Below are 18,206 nucleotides of genomic sequence, written 5' to 3' on the forward strand. Positions count from 1 at the left end.
TGGAAGGCAAAACAGACTACACTCCCAATATGCGATATGCTAAGGAGTGTAACATAATTATACTTGTATTAGCTTCCCACTTAGAGTCATTCACACATTTACCACATTATTGAATATCCGCGACCATATAGTATTAAGCTCCTTGGCTTTCTTCTTTCTCACTCTCTCTCTTGCTCCCGATAGAACGCATTAAACGGCGGTAAACTGTATCCATAGATGGTAGCCATTATTATTATGGCCTTATAAAACAAAATATCAGAAGTCGCTTTGGCCGCCGTGCGAGGCTTAGTAAAAATACATTTAGATTGGCAAAATAAACTAAAAACGTAAGTAAAAGAAGCGCTGAAGAAGAAGAAAAACACAAGACGGGTCGCCATGATTTTGCTGCTTACTTGCGTTGGGACGCTGCTGGCTGCGATTTTCGTTGGTTTGTACCACAAGCCATGGCCTTTCGTCCTGCTGGGCATCTGGCATAGGCAAGCCGAAGACGTCCCTGGACTTCGGCGTCTAACCGCCTATCATGACCCTCGTGAGGATTCACTCATTCGAACACTTTGCATGAGGCCTTTCTAGACGTCGCGGCAATAGATAGGAAAGATTCCTGGACAGTTTACCTCTAACGCCAGTAGGGGTTCTATATCAGAATCGTGTAATAACGGCAGAAACAGGAACCGTTTCTACGAAGTAAACCTTGATGTACGAGGTAGGTAAAATTAGGGGATCTCAAAATGTCAAGTTGTTTCTTGTGTGTATAGTGCGCGCGCCCAACTGCCGCCAAATGGAGACGGACTTTCACATTTTTTTTTTGTTTTCGTGCCTAGGTCATCAGTCAAAACGAAGTCACTATTTCAGTAAGGAAGGGAGAAAGCAGACCGTCAGACCTCAAGTTTTTCCTCGCTTATGACCCACTTGTGCCGCATAAAAAAAAAGACTATGTATAGAAAGGATGGGTGTTTTCAATTTTTTTTATTTCTCGATATGCACAAATGAAATTTTTAAGTATACTAAAAATAATTTTGTGACTACTCAACCAATATTCAACTGTTATATCTTCAGAAAATTGTTTTGTAGTATATGCTTTTCTTGACAATCTTGCTAAATGGCGGCAGAGTTTAGAAAATGTGGCAGAAGGCTTGCTCAACAATCATCGCATTCCTAGCAGAGTGGTAGAGGTCGAAACGTTCTTATAATCTTGATTGCGAGAGGCATACATTTTGATTTTGAATTTTTATGTTGCAGCGTTCGTTGATATATCTAGAGTTAGAAGAAAATTTGGCACATTTAACTTATAATTCAGCATTTTGAAAAAAAAAGTATCTGCCCTGTGGTCCTATAAAGTAATAATAATAATTGGTTTTGGGGGAAAGGAAATGGCGTAGTATCTGTCTCATATATCGTTGGACACCTGAGCCGCGCCGTAAGGGAAGGGATAAAGGAGGGAGTGAAAGAAAAAAGGAAGAGGTGCCGTAGTGGAGTGCTCCGGAATAACTTCGACAACCTAGGGATCTTTAACGTGCCCTGACATCGCACAGCACACGGGCGTCTTAGCGTTTTTCCTTCATAAGAACGCAGCCGGCGCAAGAAAATAAACGGGGTCGACATAAATTAAACTGTTCTGAAGAAACGTCCTCTGCAAGGTGATTATATCTAGGGAGAAAACCGGTAAGGAGAAAAACGCCCGTTGTGCGAACGTTTCCCCACAGTGCACAGCCACCGCGGTTCGCGGTACAATTTCTTTTCTACTTCCCCGTCTACATCAGCAGTATTTCAGCAGTGTACTGAGCTTTGTAGGCGTTTAGAAAAGCGAGCAGCAGTGAAGCCTAATTACTCTCACCTGTTGCCAGATTCTGAATAGCGCAACTGCGCTATTACTTTGCAGCACAAGTAGCGGCACCTTTACCACCCACCTTGGACTACGTCCACGAAGCCACCGGGCGAGTCGATTTTCGCAGCTTCGAGAGCGTCACCCAAGCCCTCCGGGTGGTTCACTCTGCGAAGGAAGCCATCCCTGTCGAGTCTCTGACGATCATCGTGCCACTGCTGCTCAGCCTGGTCCTGACGGGGTGCGTGTGAGCCTTCTGACATTTCGCGTGGGGAACGCTATCCGGAGACCGCTTAATGAATTCAACGTAAAAAAATCGGTAACTTTTTTTTGAAGTGCATTACTAATTCGTACAAGCTGTACTATGTCATCACAGGTAAGATTTGAAGGAAGAAAAACAAACATAAGCTTTTGGCGCTTCCTTTCAGTAAAAAAAAAAGAAGCCTATCTTGCTTGTGCTGTCGAAAGAAATATGCGTTAATTTTTAGAGCTGCTGTATATCCTTGCAAGAAGTTTACAGGTGATACACATTTGAGTGCTACACAGTCGCGGTGCCTCGGGTGGGTGCTCTCCGTGCTAGACAGATTTATGGCGGGCCCGAGAGATGGCGCTTCTGGCGCTAGGTGTGGAATCGGCGGCTTAGTTACGGAGCGAGTCCCTGCACGCACAGCCCCGCGCGGGTATAAGGTGCTGGTGGCAAGTTATACGCTAGAGAGGGTATCACTTTGTTTAAGCTGAGGTACCAATGTTGTTCACAGCTTCAGTTTTCTGCCTCGCATCAGGACTGAAGGTGGTCTCGCGGTGTGGCAGCCTTGGTTGCTGGGATTCCGTAGGCCATACGAGTATCCTCGACAGTAATAAGAAGAACCGGCCGGATGCAGGCATGTGTATGGTGGGCCACATAGCAACGAGAACGTTGGATGCAAAAGCGATGCTGAACTGGTGATGCTGAACAGCTGCCCCGAGTTTCGCAATTTAGGCATATACCTATAGCGTTGTGTATTAGTTTTCTTATAAAAATCTCATTACAAGCGTTTTGGAGAGGTTTCTCTAAACACGGTGTGGCGGCAAAATTCCCCCAAGCAGCTGGAGCTTTCAATTATTTTCTTCTTACTTACAGCTCGCTTTAAATTGCAAGAAACTAGAAAGCCTCAAACCTTATTCATATCTAATAGATACCCTTTACCCTGTTTTTTGAGCTCTGTATTACGAACGTCTTCCAGTAGAGATTTTTGCAAGCACTCCATACATGAGTGCTCTATGTCCAGCTTGAATGGTCAACATTAAGAAGTTTGGGGGTCCCATGGAAAAAAGATGAACGCAAGAATGCTTCGCTTTAAAACTAAGATTACTTGCACATGTGATTCACTTCAGTGGAATTTGGTTTTCGACTTCTCCTTGCCTATATAAGAGGCATAGCAAGGATTCTTAATTGCCGTCCAGTTATATTTGAAAATTCCCTTATATAGAAACAAATCAAATGTAAGGCATAAGACATCAGAAAGTTTAGCATACCACTAAATCTTCACCATTTAAGGTGCAAGGTTTTAGTAAATTACAAGGTGTAGATAAAACCTTTAGAGTGTCCGCAATTCCCACATCGCGTCTCAAAAAAGTGTGGTCGACATCGCAGGTGGTGGTGGTACAAAAGACGTCAGTCGTCATCAACCACGTCAGCGGATTCCCGCACATCCTGCAGAAGCAACTCGTCCCTGCACACACTTCAGGAATCTGATGAAGCAAAACACCGGCGCCCGGGTAAAGCTATACTTTAGGATTTCGCACAGCTAAGGCGTGCAGTCAGCACGAAGAAAAATAGTGCCACAAGTGAAGTACGGCTGGAAGGGGGGGGGGGGGGGGTCACAATTCGCGAAAATTCAATACAACAGGGACACCCACAACGAGTTTAGCAGGAGAGTTCTAACTTCTTTGGCATGGGGTAGCGGCCCTATGGTTGGCAGCCATCTTTTAAGAGAAAAATTTTGCTTCACACGTTATTAGTGAAGTGTGATATAGAACTGTGATGTAGCATTTCTGGGGATAGGATTTCAATGACGTCCTTATGCTGCTGTACGCTTATGCCTTTTCATATCAGACAAGCCAGTTTAGCGTGAATAAACCGTCAGCGATAGCCCAAAACTGGTTCAGCAAGTCGACACCGCTGCTTTTGACAAGATGACAAGTTGTGAACTTGTGTGCAGTCGCTCGCTGCCGGATAAACTATTGTCTACTTCCCTACCCTACCTCCCTACGCCCAGTTACACTTTCTCATGCTCTCCCACTGACCATTGTACGTGCCTGCTGCACATGTGCAGAAACAAAAAGAAATCAGCTAAGTAGCACCCAATCATTAGCAGCAGAGCACGGAAGAGGGGCGGACTAATTTCGTTGACCTTTTCTTTGCGAGGCTGCGCTCTAGATAGAAGATTCTACCGGCTACGGTATGGCTATGGCATTAGTCAATACTGCCGATTTGTTGCTCTAATTTACGACGAATAAAAGAAGAGCGACGTCTTAGCTGGTGCCGTTCAGTGTAAGCCATATGGCTGGCACTGACATGCAGGACAAATTGCGTAAACACTTTATCAGTACGAAATGACCGGCGGCGCAAACAAGGACAGTAACAAGAAAGAGACACCACATGCTCACACTACCAACTGTTTATCGCGCGGAAAGGTGGCTTGTTTAAACATTCAGCTCAAGCATGTAACATCGCGTTATCGCTCCAAACCCAGCACGTGGAAAAAAAACATCAACATCAGGAAAACGAACAAGAAAATTTCACCCCTGCTGAAAAAAAAGTAACAGATTCTGATAAAAGGAATTAAAAAACTTAAAGGAGGGGGCCATCTTTTAGAAAAAACAGCGTCACACAATCGTAGCTATAGCAGAGTCCTCCTACATGAGACGCAAAAGTGGTCAGACACTAAAAAACCAATAACAAATAACAATCTTAGCGAAAGCAGAGTAAACAAATGAAGCAAAAGCTGTCAGAAACCGAAAAACTGCAAACACTATAAAGATAAACTCAATAAGTTCAAGTTCAAGTTCGTCTTTATTTACATCAGGAAGATGTAGGTAGGCCCTGACAGAAAAGTGATAAAAATTCACTTGAAGGAGTCCGGGCCCCTTCTACAAGGCAAAATACAACGAAAGCAACAGAGCTTGGTTAACAATGACGAGGTAGAAAAAAAAAGTTAAGAGGCGCTGCGAGCATATATTGTTAAAAGACAAAGAAAATAACTTATACGCCCAAAACAAGAACACTAAAGCTTTTGTACGCTTTTTATAATATGACAAACTGATTGATAGAATCAAGTACACATATTAAAAAAAATGCTTGCGTATGTCAGCACATTTATCAAAAGGGACTGAAAGTCACCGCTCTAAAGCGACAAGAATGTCACGTGGGCTACTTTTTTCCACAGATATTCCTCTACTCAGCAGCTTATTTAATACATGTGGAACTGCAAAGCGTAACATAGAACGTCCGTATTCTGTACGACAGAAGGGAACGCACCAGAATGACTGATTTCGAAATGCATATGTTGGAATAGTGGCTTTCAGGCAGGATAGTTCTAGGAACGTATACTGGTGGTAGCGTATACACTTTTTATATCTCAGTGCTAAATGATATTCATATAGGTCATGAGCTGGTGTAATGTGAAAGCGCGTGAAAAATTCTGTGTGCGCACGGTAATCGACGTTTGCTATGTGCCGGACTGCTTTCTTTTGGAGCATGAATATTTTATTTATGTTGGCCTGCGTTGTATTGCCCCATACTAAGAAACAGTAATTTAAATGAAGGAGGAACAGCGTGTTGTAAATTAGTATTTTTATAGACGTCGGAAGAAAATACCGAAATTTTGCTTGCATTCCTACATATTTCGTGAGGCGACATAGAACTATACTAACGTGAGCGTCCCAGACCATGTTCTTACTGAAAAATACTCCAATTGTTTTGGCCGTATCTACAATATCTATAATAGAATTCCCAATGGGAAACTGATGCTCTGCCATGATCGCCCTATTTCTCGCTTGGAAAATAACTGCTTTTGTCTTTTTCGCGTTTAGTACCAGGGAGTTTGCTTCGCTCCAGTGTTTGAGGGCATCCAACGCGCTGTTAATGGTTGGGACTAGAAATTCGAGACTATTACCTTTAAAGAACATGCTAGTGTCATCTGCGTAAATTACATATTGAGGCTTATTACTTATATTAACAATGTCATTAATGTAAAGAATAAAAAGTAAAGGTCCCAATATACTTCCCTGTGGGACGCCGGTAAAAATTTTCTGAAGAGAAGAGAGTTCATTTACTATGTGCACACAATGAAAACGATGTTGAAGATATGATTCGATGAGGAGGAGTGGTGTGCCACGTATGCCGTAGAGTTCAAGTTTCTTTAGTAGTTTGTGGTGAATAAGGTGGTCAAAAGCCTATGAAAAGTCAACAAAAATTCCTATGCATATCTCTTTATTTTCAAATGCTTCGAGAATTATTTCTTTTTGTGTTAGAAAAGCTGTTTCAGTGGATCTTCCTTGATCAAATCCGTATTGAGGTGTAGACAGTAACAAAGATTCTAAAAAAAAAACTCCACAGACGGCCGCTAGAAAAGGAGGGCTGAAGAGTCGCACTGAACATGATGTCACAAAAAACTATCCAGAAATGAAACTTGATTTGTACGGAGGGATATCGAAGAGTCGCTAACACAAATGCTTCCCTTCTTTTTAATCATAAAAGCCTCAATAATTTCAGTTGCCACCTGATCGGGACTCCTGCCCAGAATCTGCAGGGGTTGTTCGTTTTCCTGATGTCAGTGCTTTTTTCCCACGTGCTGGGTTCGGAGCGATAATGCGATATCACATGCTTAAGCTGAATGTTTAAATAAGCCACCTTTTCGCGCAATAAACAGTTGGTAGTGTGCGCATGTGGTGTCTCTTTCTAGTTAGTGTCCTTGTTTGCGCCGCCGTTCATTTCGTCACGCACCAGCTCTCCCCTCAGGCTGTTATTCGGAAGTTACTTTATTAGTAGTTCGTACTTTCTTGCACAATTTTTCAGACACGATATAGAGCATGGCAAGCCAGCATACATGAAAACGCACTCTTGAAAGCTGTTTTTTTTTTTACTTGGTTTATGGGGGTTGAACTTCCCAAAACGACTCAGGCTATGAGGAACGCCGTAGTGAAGGGCTCTGGAAATTTCGACCACCTGGGGATCTTTAACGTGCACTGACGTCGCACAGTACACGGGCCTCTAGAATTTCACCTCCATCGAAATTCAACCGCCGCTGCTGGAATCGAACCCTCCTCTTTCGGGTCAGCATCCGAGCGCCATAACCACTGAGCCAATGCGGCGTCTGCAAAGCTTCTTTGAGAGCAGGAGCAAAATCTTGCAGTTTTGGTGTACGATTCTCTTATGCTTCAAAAGGCGCGTAGCAAACACCCTAACTTGTATGTGTTTAGACGCTTATGCACTCTTAATTCAATAATGAAATAATGCAAAGAGGGCATTTGTTTTTGGATGTTTGTTGAAACGTGCAAGTATTACTGTCCTTTGCTCTGTGGTAATGTGGGCCACTCAGGCACAAATCGGATAAGTGATTACACCTTATAGGTTAAAAAATCAGAGAGTGCGCTGTTTCATTGATTTATTTAATAAAGTTTAATAGCCTCTGTTATCACTGGCGATAAGGAAATTTACTTTGCCGTCTTCAAAGTCTTAATTATTATGTTCGCGGCACATTTCTGCCAGTGGTTTGAATTTTTTTTTCTGCTTCGGGGAACGGTGTTTTCCTACCTAATGGTCGAGCTCAGTGTTATACATTTTTTTTATCGCTATTGCAGTGAATAAACAGAACAACTTCAACAAAGACGCATGCTGTTCACTGCCGCTCTCATGTCCAGGCGGTCCTACACTGCGAAGTTACAGACTTGGTCGGCGACGCCATTCGGTGCCGATCCCGAGCGTGCAATTCCCGGCGCTCGCGAATTTTGGGCCAGCAGAGAGCACAGGTACGTTGTGTCATCGCTTTGGTCAAAGCACTGACATGTCAGCTCCTCTAAATGCCATTTCACATTTACTGGGTCGCTGTAATACCGTGTTTCATCATGTATGCAACGCGCTATAGAGTTTACTGACGAGCACAGCATGCCCATTTCATACCACGTGGCAGTGCGTGCTACCACGTAGCACCATTTCCTGCAGAACAGAGCAATACAACTTGTTTTTCGTTGTGCTGTACAATGAGAAAGTTGGGAAAGCGAAAGAAACGACAATGCCCAGGTTCAACCTTTGTCAGATGCATAGAGCCTAAGGGTGGGCCTGTGGGTCTAATTTAGAGGCTCGCTATTCATTAACAGTGTTCTAGATTTACTAAAAATCAGAAAAGTTCTCTACAACGCCTACGAATTTCGGTGATGCTACAATAGCCTCTCTGCATGAGCTGGAAGCAATCCCCTTCAATTCATTGCTTTGTCAGCGGCTGCACATACGACATATGGCACGAAAGAGAAGGCTCTCGCAGGCGCTAGTGATTCTGGTTAGCTGCTCCCCTATTAAAATCGCGCCTGATTTGCAGGCGCAAGAGCATTTGCACACACATTGGCAGGCTTATCGTGATTGCTGTAGAGGTAGGCAAGTGCCAGACATGTACCGTTCTCAAATTACAAGGTATGGTTTAGTACTTCGCTTCCCGTGATTTATGGGCATGCCTTCGGTTTCAACACAAACACCAGCAAATCGGGCAGTGGTGGTGGTAACTGTATCGGATCTGGTAACCAGGGTCCTCAAGACTGGTAACCATGCTGTGGAAGCCGGTCAGCCGGGTGGCTGATATAAGAGCGCAAGCGCCCAATAAACGCACTGTTACTCTGCACCTCGAGCTCAGCGGTCGTCTTCGTCGCATGCTATCTTGAACGACACATGGTGTCAGAAGTTCTTATCACGCCCATTCCCCGCTTCAACTGAGCCAGCGCAATGGAAGTACTACCGCCCCCTAATCGCCAACTGCTCTCCGAAGCGCCGGCGGAAAAGTGGAAGCAATTCAGGCAGAGGATGGATTTGTACTTCAAGGCAACTTCGCATGTGAACGGTTTCGTGATTTTAATAATAATAATAATAATAATAATAATAATAATAATAATAATAATAATAATAATAATAATAATGGTTTTATTTGCGCCTAATGAATACATGGCGCGGGAGACCCGTAGTAAAAGCTGTCACAAGCGACAGCTTGACAAAGCCGGAGGCCCCCCCTATACACTTGACAGCATCATAGGCGCAATGAAACGGCATGTCTCATCCAAAAACAAAATAGAACAAAACACGAAAACATCTGCAATTACAATCACTCACAAGAACTACATAAAATTATACAGAAAATGTGGTAGAATGAAGTTAGAAAGCACTTACAAAAGCAATGAAACATTCATGTGCGATGGCAATGAGTTTAGTGAAAGTAACAGATAAATTAAGCACATTTTGCTTCAAATAAAATTCAGAACAAAGTGAATACAGACAAGCGGTACAGTCAGGGTAAACAACAACGTGACAGAGTAAACAGGAATGGCAAGCGAAGTGTCCTAGTACATGTTGAAATACCGGCGGAGTGTTTTGAACGTCACCTTTTCAAGTTGGATATGTTTATGATTTAAATCATTTAGTAACCGGGGTAGTTTATTCTGTATTGTTTGTAGGCCGTATGTTGTGCGAAACGTCCTTACTTTCCAGAGCTCCGTGTGACGTGTCTGGCGTGTAGTAGTGTTTGGTTGTAACCTGGCTAGACGATGTAGAAATGAACTGTTGCTAGCGTTTTCATTCTTAATTGCCTTGCAAAGGATATAATCAAACAGTTTGGTAACAGGAATTATGTTGTATTTGGGAAATAGATGATACGTATGTGAATAAAACGGCAGATTTTCTTTTACTCTTACAAACCTTTTCTGCAACTTGTGAAGCTTCTGCAAATTTCCGTAAGTTGTCGTAGACCAAACTAAGTGACAATAATTGAGTCGGGAGGAGAATAATGTATTATAAAGTAACAGTAAGATTTTTGGTGGTAGTAAATTGCGATTGCGGTATACTAGCCCAATTACTTGTGCTAGCTTAATTAGCATGCTGTCCACGTGGACATCCCATGACATATTCTGCTTAAAGATAACACCTAATGTCTTAATGTCGACGTAATAGTGGAAACGGACCATCGACCACTGATAGCCATTGCCCAGAAGAACCTGTCAGACATGCCTCCTCGCCTGCAGCGTTTCTTTATGTGCCTCATGCCGTTCAACATTTCTCTGCTGTACGTCCTAGGGAGAGACCTTGCTCTGGCCGATGCTCTCTCAAGAATCCGATGCGACAGCGATGAGCCACCTGAAAGCGAACTAGAAAATGTGGCCAACCATGCAACGGCCGGCCTCTCCACTCTCGTCAGCGACACAACAGCCAAGCGGATGGCAAAAGAAACGAGTGTAGACGACGAGCTAAGGCGAGTCACTGAAGCCCTACAAGATGGACATAGCTGTATAGGTCAGCTAGCTCCCTTCGAAGCTCAGCTATCAAGTGTGGAAGGCGTACTGCTGCGTGGATATAGAGTTGTCATTCCGAAGTCCCTAGAAAAGAAATGTTGCAGCGCCTACACGGGGGCCACTTGGGCGTCGGAAAATGCAAAGCAATGGCCAGAGTATTGATGTATTGGCCTGGTATGGCAGCAGAAATAACTGAGAAAGTTTCCAGGTGCCAAACCTGCCACCGTTTCGCTTACAAGCAACCAAGTGAACCCCTAATGCAAAGGCATTGTCCCGCATTACCGTCGGCTAGGGTAGGCGCGGACTTGTTCGAGCATTACGGAACTACCTTGCAGTCTACGATGCCTATTCCAATTACCCTGAAGTAGAGCCGCTTTCTCACACTACTAGCCACTGTGTAATAGAGGAGCTGGCCATGATATTTGCACGTCACGGCATCCCGCTTAAAGTATGCACGGACGGCGGACCACAACTTTCATCGCAGGCATTTCATGCTTTCGCAGAACAGTTTGAATTTGCCCATGTTGTTTCTAGTCCCGGTTTTCCACGCTCAAACGGTTTGGCAGAGAAAGGGATGAACTTGGTGAAATGTTTCCTCAAGAAGGCGCTATATGTGAATGAATACTTTTGGATCGCCTTCTTAATTACAGGACAGCACCACTCGAGGCCGGACAAGCCCCGTGCGAGCTACTCATGGGCAGGAGGTTAAGATCGAGGCTGCCTGACTTCGCAGACCGTAGGGCACCAGAGGTCAAAAAGCACACCCAAGCCCACCCTCAGAGACGTCCACTAGAAGCACTCGGCGAGCATGACACCGTTAGGCTGCTCGACAAGGGAGGGTGGACCACAAAGGCCCTCGCAGAAAACGCCGTCGCCCCTCGCTCATACATGGTCCGTAAAAAAGACGTGAATCAGCTTCGTCGCAACCGTCAACATCTGCTGCGAACAAACGAAGAGTTCGACCCCTCACTGGAAACCATTCCTGACTGTACGGAAGACAGTGCTAGCGACTGTGCTTCTCTTCCAGGCTTGCGGCACCACAGGAGTCCCTGGGCAACTCGAGCCCCACGTGTGACGATCAAGCCACGGCTGCCCACACGCCTCAAGAGCATCCTGAGCCAGGGCAACATAGTCCTCTGGAAACCATGAATTCCGAGCCGGACGACGCTGGGCTTCGCCGGAGCACCCGGTTAAGGAAAAAGCCCACCCGCCTCGTGTATCAAAAGGACTTTCATCAAATTGCTTGAATCGATCTGCTGTGGTATTGTGCTAGTTTTTTTCTGTTTTTAGAGGGAGAAAGATGTATCGGATCTGGCAACCAGGGCCTTCAAGACTGGCAACCATGCTGTGCAAGCCGGCCAGCCGGGTGGCTGATATAAGAGCGCAAGCACCCAATAAACGCACTGTTAATCTGCACCTCGAGCTCAGCGGTTGTCTGCGTCGCATGCTATCTTGAACGACACAGCAATGACTTTTATTTTCAAAAGGAATGGTGTGGCGTAGGGTACTGGAATGCTAAGACATTGCTATAGGCTGACAGACACATACACAGGAGATAGCCCTGGACCACAGATGTATGGAGTTCGCACTTTTCTTCCTTAGACAATAGCATCATATGCGAAACACAGGGGTCTTTTTTATCTGAATGAAGAGGCTTTTACAAATATGATGATTCTGGGTCATTGAGGAAGCGCACGTACTAGGATTGTACAGGCAGCACTTGCTCAATGAATGGTCGTTAAATTGTGACATATGATGCGCCTGGAGACCTAGAATCTTTAAAACCTCTGACACACTCTACGGCCGCTTCTAAGTCAACCGAGTTGTACTGGGTTCTTGCAGGGCGTGGTGCTTGGCTTCACAGCGCGAAGCGGACTACCAGGAGCCACGTCGTGTCGCAGGCGCGCACCAATCTTATCTATAAATTGCTACCCATTATAACACTTTATGGCTCTCTCCTTTAACTTCCGTTCCGGGGAAAGTGCTGCAGGCTAGGGTATTTTGCATCAAACTAACCTCTCTGTCTTGGGTGTCGTAAACCTTTTTCTGATCACAGTAAAATTGGGTGTGTGAAAAGCTGAACATTGAACTTCATGGCTACTTATGTTGAATAGCCGGCGACTCGAAGGAGTTGGATCAGGTTGAACGCTTCGATGTGTATGTAAACACCTGTGTAAACTGTGAATTTATAGCTTCTTCTTAGCCTGGGCTACAGGCAGCACTGATGCATGTGCTTCAGCCAGTTTTCAGTTTTTTTATGTCGCAACCTGCGGCCCTTATTGTGCCCCAGAGCGAATGTCGTATATAACATTTCTGAAACGAGTGAGCTTGATAACACAGCTTCAACCATACTTTTGTAGGCAATTTTTACCTTCCGTAAACGTCATTTTACCACTACTTTTCTTGCATCATCTCAACATGTATAGAATAGCAAATATGGGATTCCCTGACGTTTCTGGTACTCATCTGCAACCGTTCTAGCATATCTACGAAATTTTTTGTATGTCTATGTATAAATAGCAGCGGGTATTTTTCTTGAAAAGCTTATTAGTTGGCTTCAGGACACACTCAGTTTGGGCGGAAGAAAAAATCATCTGCATAAACAACAAATGACGAATGGTGCCTGAAAAGAATAAGAGTTTGCGCTGAATACTTTCTTTGCTTTCGTCACTCTTTCGTATCTGTTATTTTCGCTGCAGGCACTGACGATTCGGCATCAGTACCGGTTCTCCGACAAAGAAGTCCCTTGACGGGTTTTCTGACAGCCAGCGAGGAACAGCTCTTTCCTTGTACGTCTTGGATATTATGAAAAGGCTCCTGCGCAACGAAGCCGGAACAAAAGAAAACTATGCACCATATCAGCTGTGTGCTCAGTAGTTTAGAACTAACTGGTTAGCAGCACCTGATGATACGTTGTAGGCAGCAATGTTCAGTTCACAGCCTAGGTTATAAGTTGGCAAATGAAGTTATGTGCAGAACGTGGTTCTAGCTAGCAACCCATCAAAACATAACCTTTCGTAATAATGAAGGCGTCCTAAAGAAGAATCCTACGGAGCCCAAAACCATATAACGCTAGACGAGAGAGAGTTGCTATGCGAGCGCAAAAGCAGATACCGCGCGAACTGCCACTTGCTAAGGGCAATCACTGAGGTGACCAACGCCGACGCGGGGCGGCCCCATGGCAAGACCTTGAAACTTTCTCTTTTTGGATTGGCTTGGTGTCCCGCTAAGGCGCTAGACTTGAAAACAATAAATCAAGGTTTCTGCCGTAGCAAAGCTCGCGCCGCTTAGTCGCAACAGCGAAAAGACGGAAAGACACAGAGGGTTCAAAAAATGCCGACTATATGAACGGTTTACGATATGTAGGACCTCCTAATAAAACACTTTTGTGAACTACTTGAAGGTAGAATCAGGCAATGAAACTTTGGGACTGCATATTAAAACGAGTAACACGATCAAATACTTTGATGTTCACAAATCCAAATTTTTGGCCATTTTTCGCTATTTGAAAGCCGCATCTCCTGTTTAAAGAATTAAGCTACCAAGAGGTCTGGGAGAAGAAGTAGATGGAGAAACAATAAACTAACAACCGATTTTATTGGAATGCGGTCCGCTGCTTGGTTCTTCCCTTGGAGGAAGTAACCGCTTAATGATTTCAGTCGTTTGCACAATGTTACATTCCCTGTTTCCCTACTTCGTCTCATTAGTCGGCCATTCTTCCTTTCCAAGTTGCTCTTGTTCAATGCAGTGCAAACTGGCTCAAAAGTCTTCAGGCCAAACAGCTTCCATGCGAGCATTATATTAAGGTCCAGAAAATTTTGATGAGGACGATGTTTTTTTTTTAACTAATAGGTATTTAGATCCTACTGGACTGCATATGGGTACCACGAAACCGGTGAAAATGAAGCCACTAGCCTGAGGTCTTTTGACCGAACATCTACCCATTTCCTTACTTTTCCATATACCTCCCTAACATATGGCGTCTGCAACTCTCAGTGAGCGTCAGCAGCGACACAGATCAACCGTTGAACGTGGGTGGAAGATTGAAACGATGGCTTCGGGACGCCGTTTGGCCAGACCTCCTGGGCTATAACCCGACCATTTGCGGAGGGGTGCTCGAAGACTTCAGCGCCGCCGAATACCACGGCGGCACCTTGCGTACGGAGGAGCTGGCACCGCGTCCTCAGACGTCTTCCTACGGCGGCTGCACCAGAGATGACGTCAACAGAGCCGACGATGCGAATCGTGCGAGCACTGAGGCCTTTGAGACCCCCCTCCTGGACGATATATACTGCCGAAGAAGCGATGCCAGTGAGGACGGCACGGATGAGACCGAAGTCGTAGAGGGCAACTGGGCTGACTTGGATGAATCGCGGCCTCAGCGCCTGGAGTGGCAGCCTTCCCATCACCACCAGCGCGACGAGAGAAGACGCTCCGGGTTAGCAGACTGGGGTAAACAACTTTTGTTCGTTAGGTGATTTAATTTTAGCTAGATGATCTTCTAGCATCAGGAAAACGTTACGCTGTTGTACTTAGGCAAATAATTTAGAAGTGTGCAGGTAATAAACACAAAGGAAATCAAACGAATCTTCAGGTTCTGCCGCACTCTATGCCTGGTGTTGTTGCTTCCCTGATCCCCTCAGTCCAACTTCCTTAGCTCACTGAAACAGTTCAATAACATACCTTGTAATACATGCAAACTTTGTACATCCTGAATGAAATGTTCTATAAGCGGATAATGCTATTTGATGCCAAAGAGGTAGTTAAATAAAATGCGACTTTTTACGTCGTCATCTTTGTGAGGGACTTTCTTGGTGCTGAAGAACACCTTTTTGGTGTGGCCTTTGGTTATGCGTATTAACAAAAGTTTCTTCACTGGAGACTAGTGTTAATCGTGCACGTTGTTAGCCAAAAATAGGTCACATATGATTTCGAATGTTCCCTGCTGAGATTCTACCATTTTCAGTCAGTTTAACGAGGCATCCTTATGGGCTTTAGGGTTACGGGGGAGGGCGGGGGGAGTAGTGTGCCAGGATTTGCCAGCTGAGACAATGCGATCGGGATGAGTTTAAGAGCGATCGCAGTTGTGACAGTTTGAGACAGTTTTAACGCTATAACGTTAAGGTTCCCGCTCTGCAGAAAATCTGGCGTCGCCCTCGGTACCCTCGTCGGTACCCTCGTGTGAGGAGAAAATCTCCGCATAAGCAACCTAGGGGGCACCCTAGATCACGTGACGTTATGCAGCCATCACAACCTGACCTTAAGATTGTGAGCAAACTCCCCACTGTGGCAGGTGGCAGTTATTGGAGATTGCTCGGGAAGGCCAACCCGGGCCGCACAACCCTACCGGTGGCAGCACCTGCCATCCCGGGGCACTAGCGCATTGCTTAACCGCTATACCACTGCGCCAGGAGGAGTACGAGGACTCCCAGCGATCTATGAATGTAAATTAGAGAACGACCAATTGCGCATATATGAGTATTAACCCATTAACGATATCGCGTCATGCACAAACGGCAGTTTCAGAGCGCTAGCGCTGAACCTCTCACTCACTGATTTCTCCGACCTTTGCTCGAAGTTGAACAAACCTCAACGACTTGTGCTGGCGCACCTGTATCACATTTATCCTAAACAAGATAAAACGTCCAATTATTTTCCCAATTATAAGAAGACACATAGCCTATCGCGGACGTTGAGCGAGGGGCTCCGGAATAAGTTAAATCACATGGGTTTTCTTGACGCGCACTGACATCGCACATCACGCAGACACATTTTCCATTTCTCCTCCTGTCTACAGATGCGGCCGCTGCGGCCATAATTACACCAAGGCTCTCAGGCTCAGTAACCGTGGGCGATAATCATTGAGTTCGGCCAGTAAAGTTCGCCGCGGTTATTGAAGATGTTCGCCTGAGTTTGCCGATAAAGGGTGCTAAAAGCATTTCGTCCTTAACTGAATCATCTTCAAATATTACGAAAGGCATTGGTTTCGAGACTCTAGAGTTGAGCATCTGTCGGATTAAAATGTGACTTCATGCGCGCTGGCCCACTGAAGGAAGTTTTTCGTCTATTTTGCTTTGCCCATTTAACAATTTAAAATATTAATTTGTATCATTACGCATCAGTTTTTGTTTTATTATCCAAGTGAATAGTAACGAGTAATAGCTCTGTAACTGAAATCTACTCCAACGTTGGCTGTCAACAATGTGTAACTGTTTTGTGAACTCAGGGTGTTCCCGATACACTCTCGCAGAGTTGTCGCATGTGAACAACAGCGGTCTCTCGGAGGACACTGCCTACTTGGCTTTGCCTGAGAACAAGTGCCCATCGGAAGAGGTTCTCGGTGCCTGTTCATTCGACCAGCACCAACAAAACGCTTGGTGCGCCGCGGCAGCTGCTGTCGCCCCGTGCTTCGTATCGCCGGTAGAGCCGCTTCGGGCACCCCGTCATTCGCAGGACGTGTTAGAGCAGCTGCTGAAGGCCTGCAGGCAGACGGAGGCTGTCGCCTTCTCCGAGATCCTGCAGGAACTGTGAGTTGGTTAAGAGGGCAAAGGGCTTGAAGAAGTTCGGGCAGTCGCCCTTTTTTGAGACAGCTAAGAGTGCACACACAGAGACACAAAGTCGACACAACCGGGAATGAGTAGCGATTGTACAAACCAGACACATCCGTATGGGTACAGATGCATAATAAACCGAAAGAAACAATATTTAAAGCTAAGTGATAACATCAGTTTCATTAAGCGCATGCGCAAGATGTACCAGGGCTGAAGGATCAAGTGTGAAAATCGCAGCGCGTGTTGCGGCCAGGAAAGACCCCAAAGACACAAGATTGTTTGAGGCTGCTCGTATAGAACCTAGCTTACTTTCCAGTAGTAATAACTACAGCGGAGGTGGTCCCTGCTTTTTTGTTTGCGATACATGCTTCTCAAACTGTCTGTCGAGTGATCATCCATACAGTGGCCGCAGCAAGAAGGGTTGCTGTTCTATCTTTAAGAGCATGAAATGCTTTTAGCTATGCCTTGCTGCCATCCTCCCTTCCACTTTCCGTTGAAAGTTTGTCCCTAATATGTCGTCATAATCTCTTGTGAAGAATGCATTGAAAACTATACGCTATAGTAAAACGGATTAGATTCAGTCAGGTCCCTCATGTTGGAAATGTCGAAAGTCTAAACTCAAAACAAAAACTAGTTCAGCAATGTAAAAAAATGTTCCTGATGATCGCATTCGTCTGCTCTTTCTAACGATACTTTCAAAAGCAACCAAGTTTTTGAGGTACTTTTTCTTTGTTAGGTACCTTTTTAGGATACCTTTTCCTCGGGCACTTCACCCCAGAAAAAGAGCACCAGGCTGAGGGAATGTTGTACATATCAGAAAACTGGTAGGTACCCTGAGGCACTATAGGGGATAGGAACCAGCGCCCACCTAATTCGAAGCGGCAGCTCTATTACGAGGCCATTGCATTCAGTGTATCTCATATGAATGCGACGTTAGAAACCTCGTCACGAAAAAAATCTGGCGTAGATTGTCATCAATTTGCTTGTTCGAGACAATGAAGCCCCGTGGTCTCGTTATGACTTCACATGGTCACAATTTCCATTCCCTGAAGGATGTGACGGCATTACTCAATGGTGACGCCTGTCTTCCCGGAAGGCCTACCAACGGCCACAGGCAGCTGCCAGGTGCCAGATGGCAGGACAGATGAAGGGAGTAAAATAAGTGTGGAAGAGACACCGTAGAGGGCAGCTCCTGGTAACTTTCGACCACCTGGTGTTCTTTAATGTGGGCTGACCACGCAAAGCACACGGCCGTATAATGCATTGTGACCGCATGCCACACTGGAAACAACGCGGCAGCGTGT

The 18,206-nt window shown here is 45.2% G+C and overlaps 1 protein-coding gene across 1 annotated transcript; it reads left to right on the plus strand.

Annotated features, from left to right (window-relative positions):
• Positions 1 to 367: 367 nt before the first annotated feature.
• LOC144128083 (uncharacterized) lies at positions 368 to 16,882 on the plus strand. Its single transcript, XM_077661156.1, has 9 exons — positions 368 to 529; positions 1,880 to 2,063; positions 3,456 to 3,580; positions 7,727 to 7,834; positions 10,137 to 10,311; positions 11,002 to 11,474; positions 13,051 to 13,140; positions 14,348 to 14,803; positions 16,602 to 16,882. The coding sequence occupies exons 1-9, from the start codon at positions 376 to 378 to the stop codon at positions 16,880 to 16,882; spliced, it is 2,046 nt and encodes a 681-aa protein (XP_077517282.1). The 5' UTR covers positions 368 to 375.
• The last annotated feature ends 1,324 nt before the right edge of the window (positions 16,883 to 18,206 follow it).

This window comes from Amblyomma americanum, chromosome 1 (assembly GCF_052857255.1).
Source record: "Amblyomma americanum isolate KBUSLIRL-KWMA chromosome 1, ASM5285725v1, whole genome shotgun sequence".
Lineage (NCBI taxonomy): Eukaryota > Metazoa > Arthropoda > Arachnida > Ixodida > Ixodidae > Amblyomma > Amblyomma americanum.

Excerpts from the sequence above, each read along its gene's own strand:
- LOC144128083 (XM_077661156.1), top strand. The coding sequence starts at position 376 with ATGATTTTGCTGCTTACTTGCGTTGGGACGCTGCTGGCTGCGATTTTC. Across the intron at positions 3,581-7,726 it reads AGCAAAACACCGGCGCCCGG|GCGGTCCTACACTGCGAAGT; the intron begins GTAAAGCTATAC and ends TCTCATGTCCAG. Across the intron at positions 11,475-13,050 it reads CAAGAGCATCCTGAGCCAGG|GCACTGACGATTCGGCATCA; the intron begins GCAACATAGTCC and ends TTTTCGCTGCAG.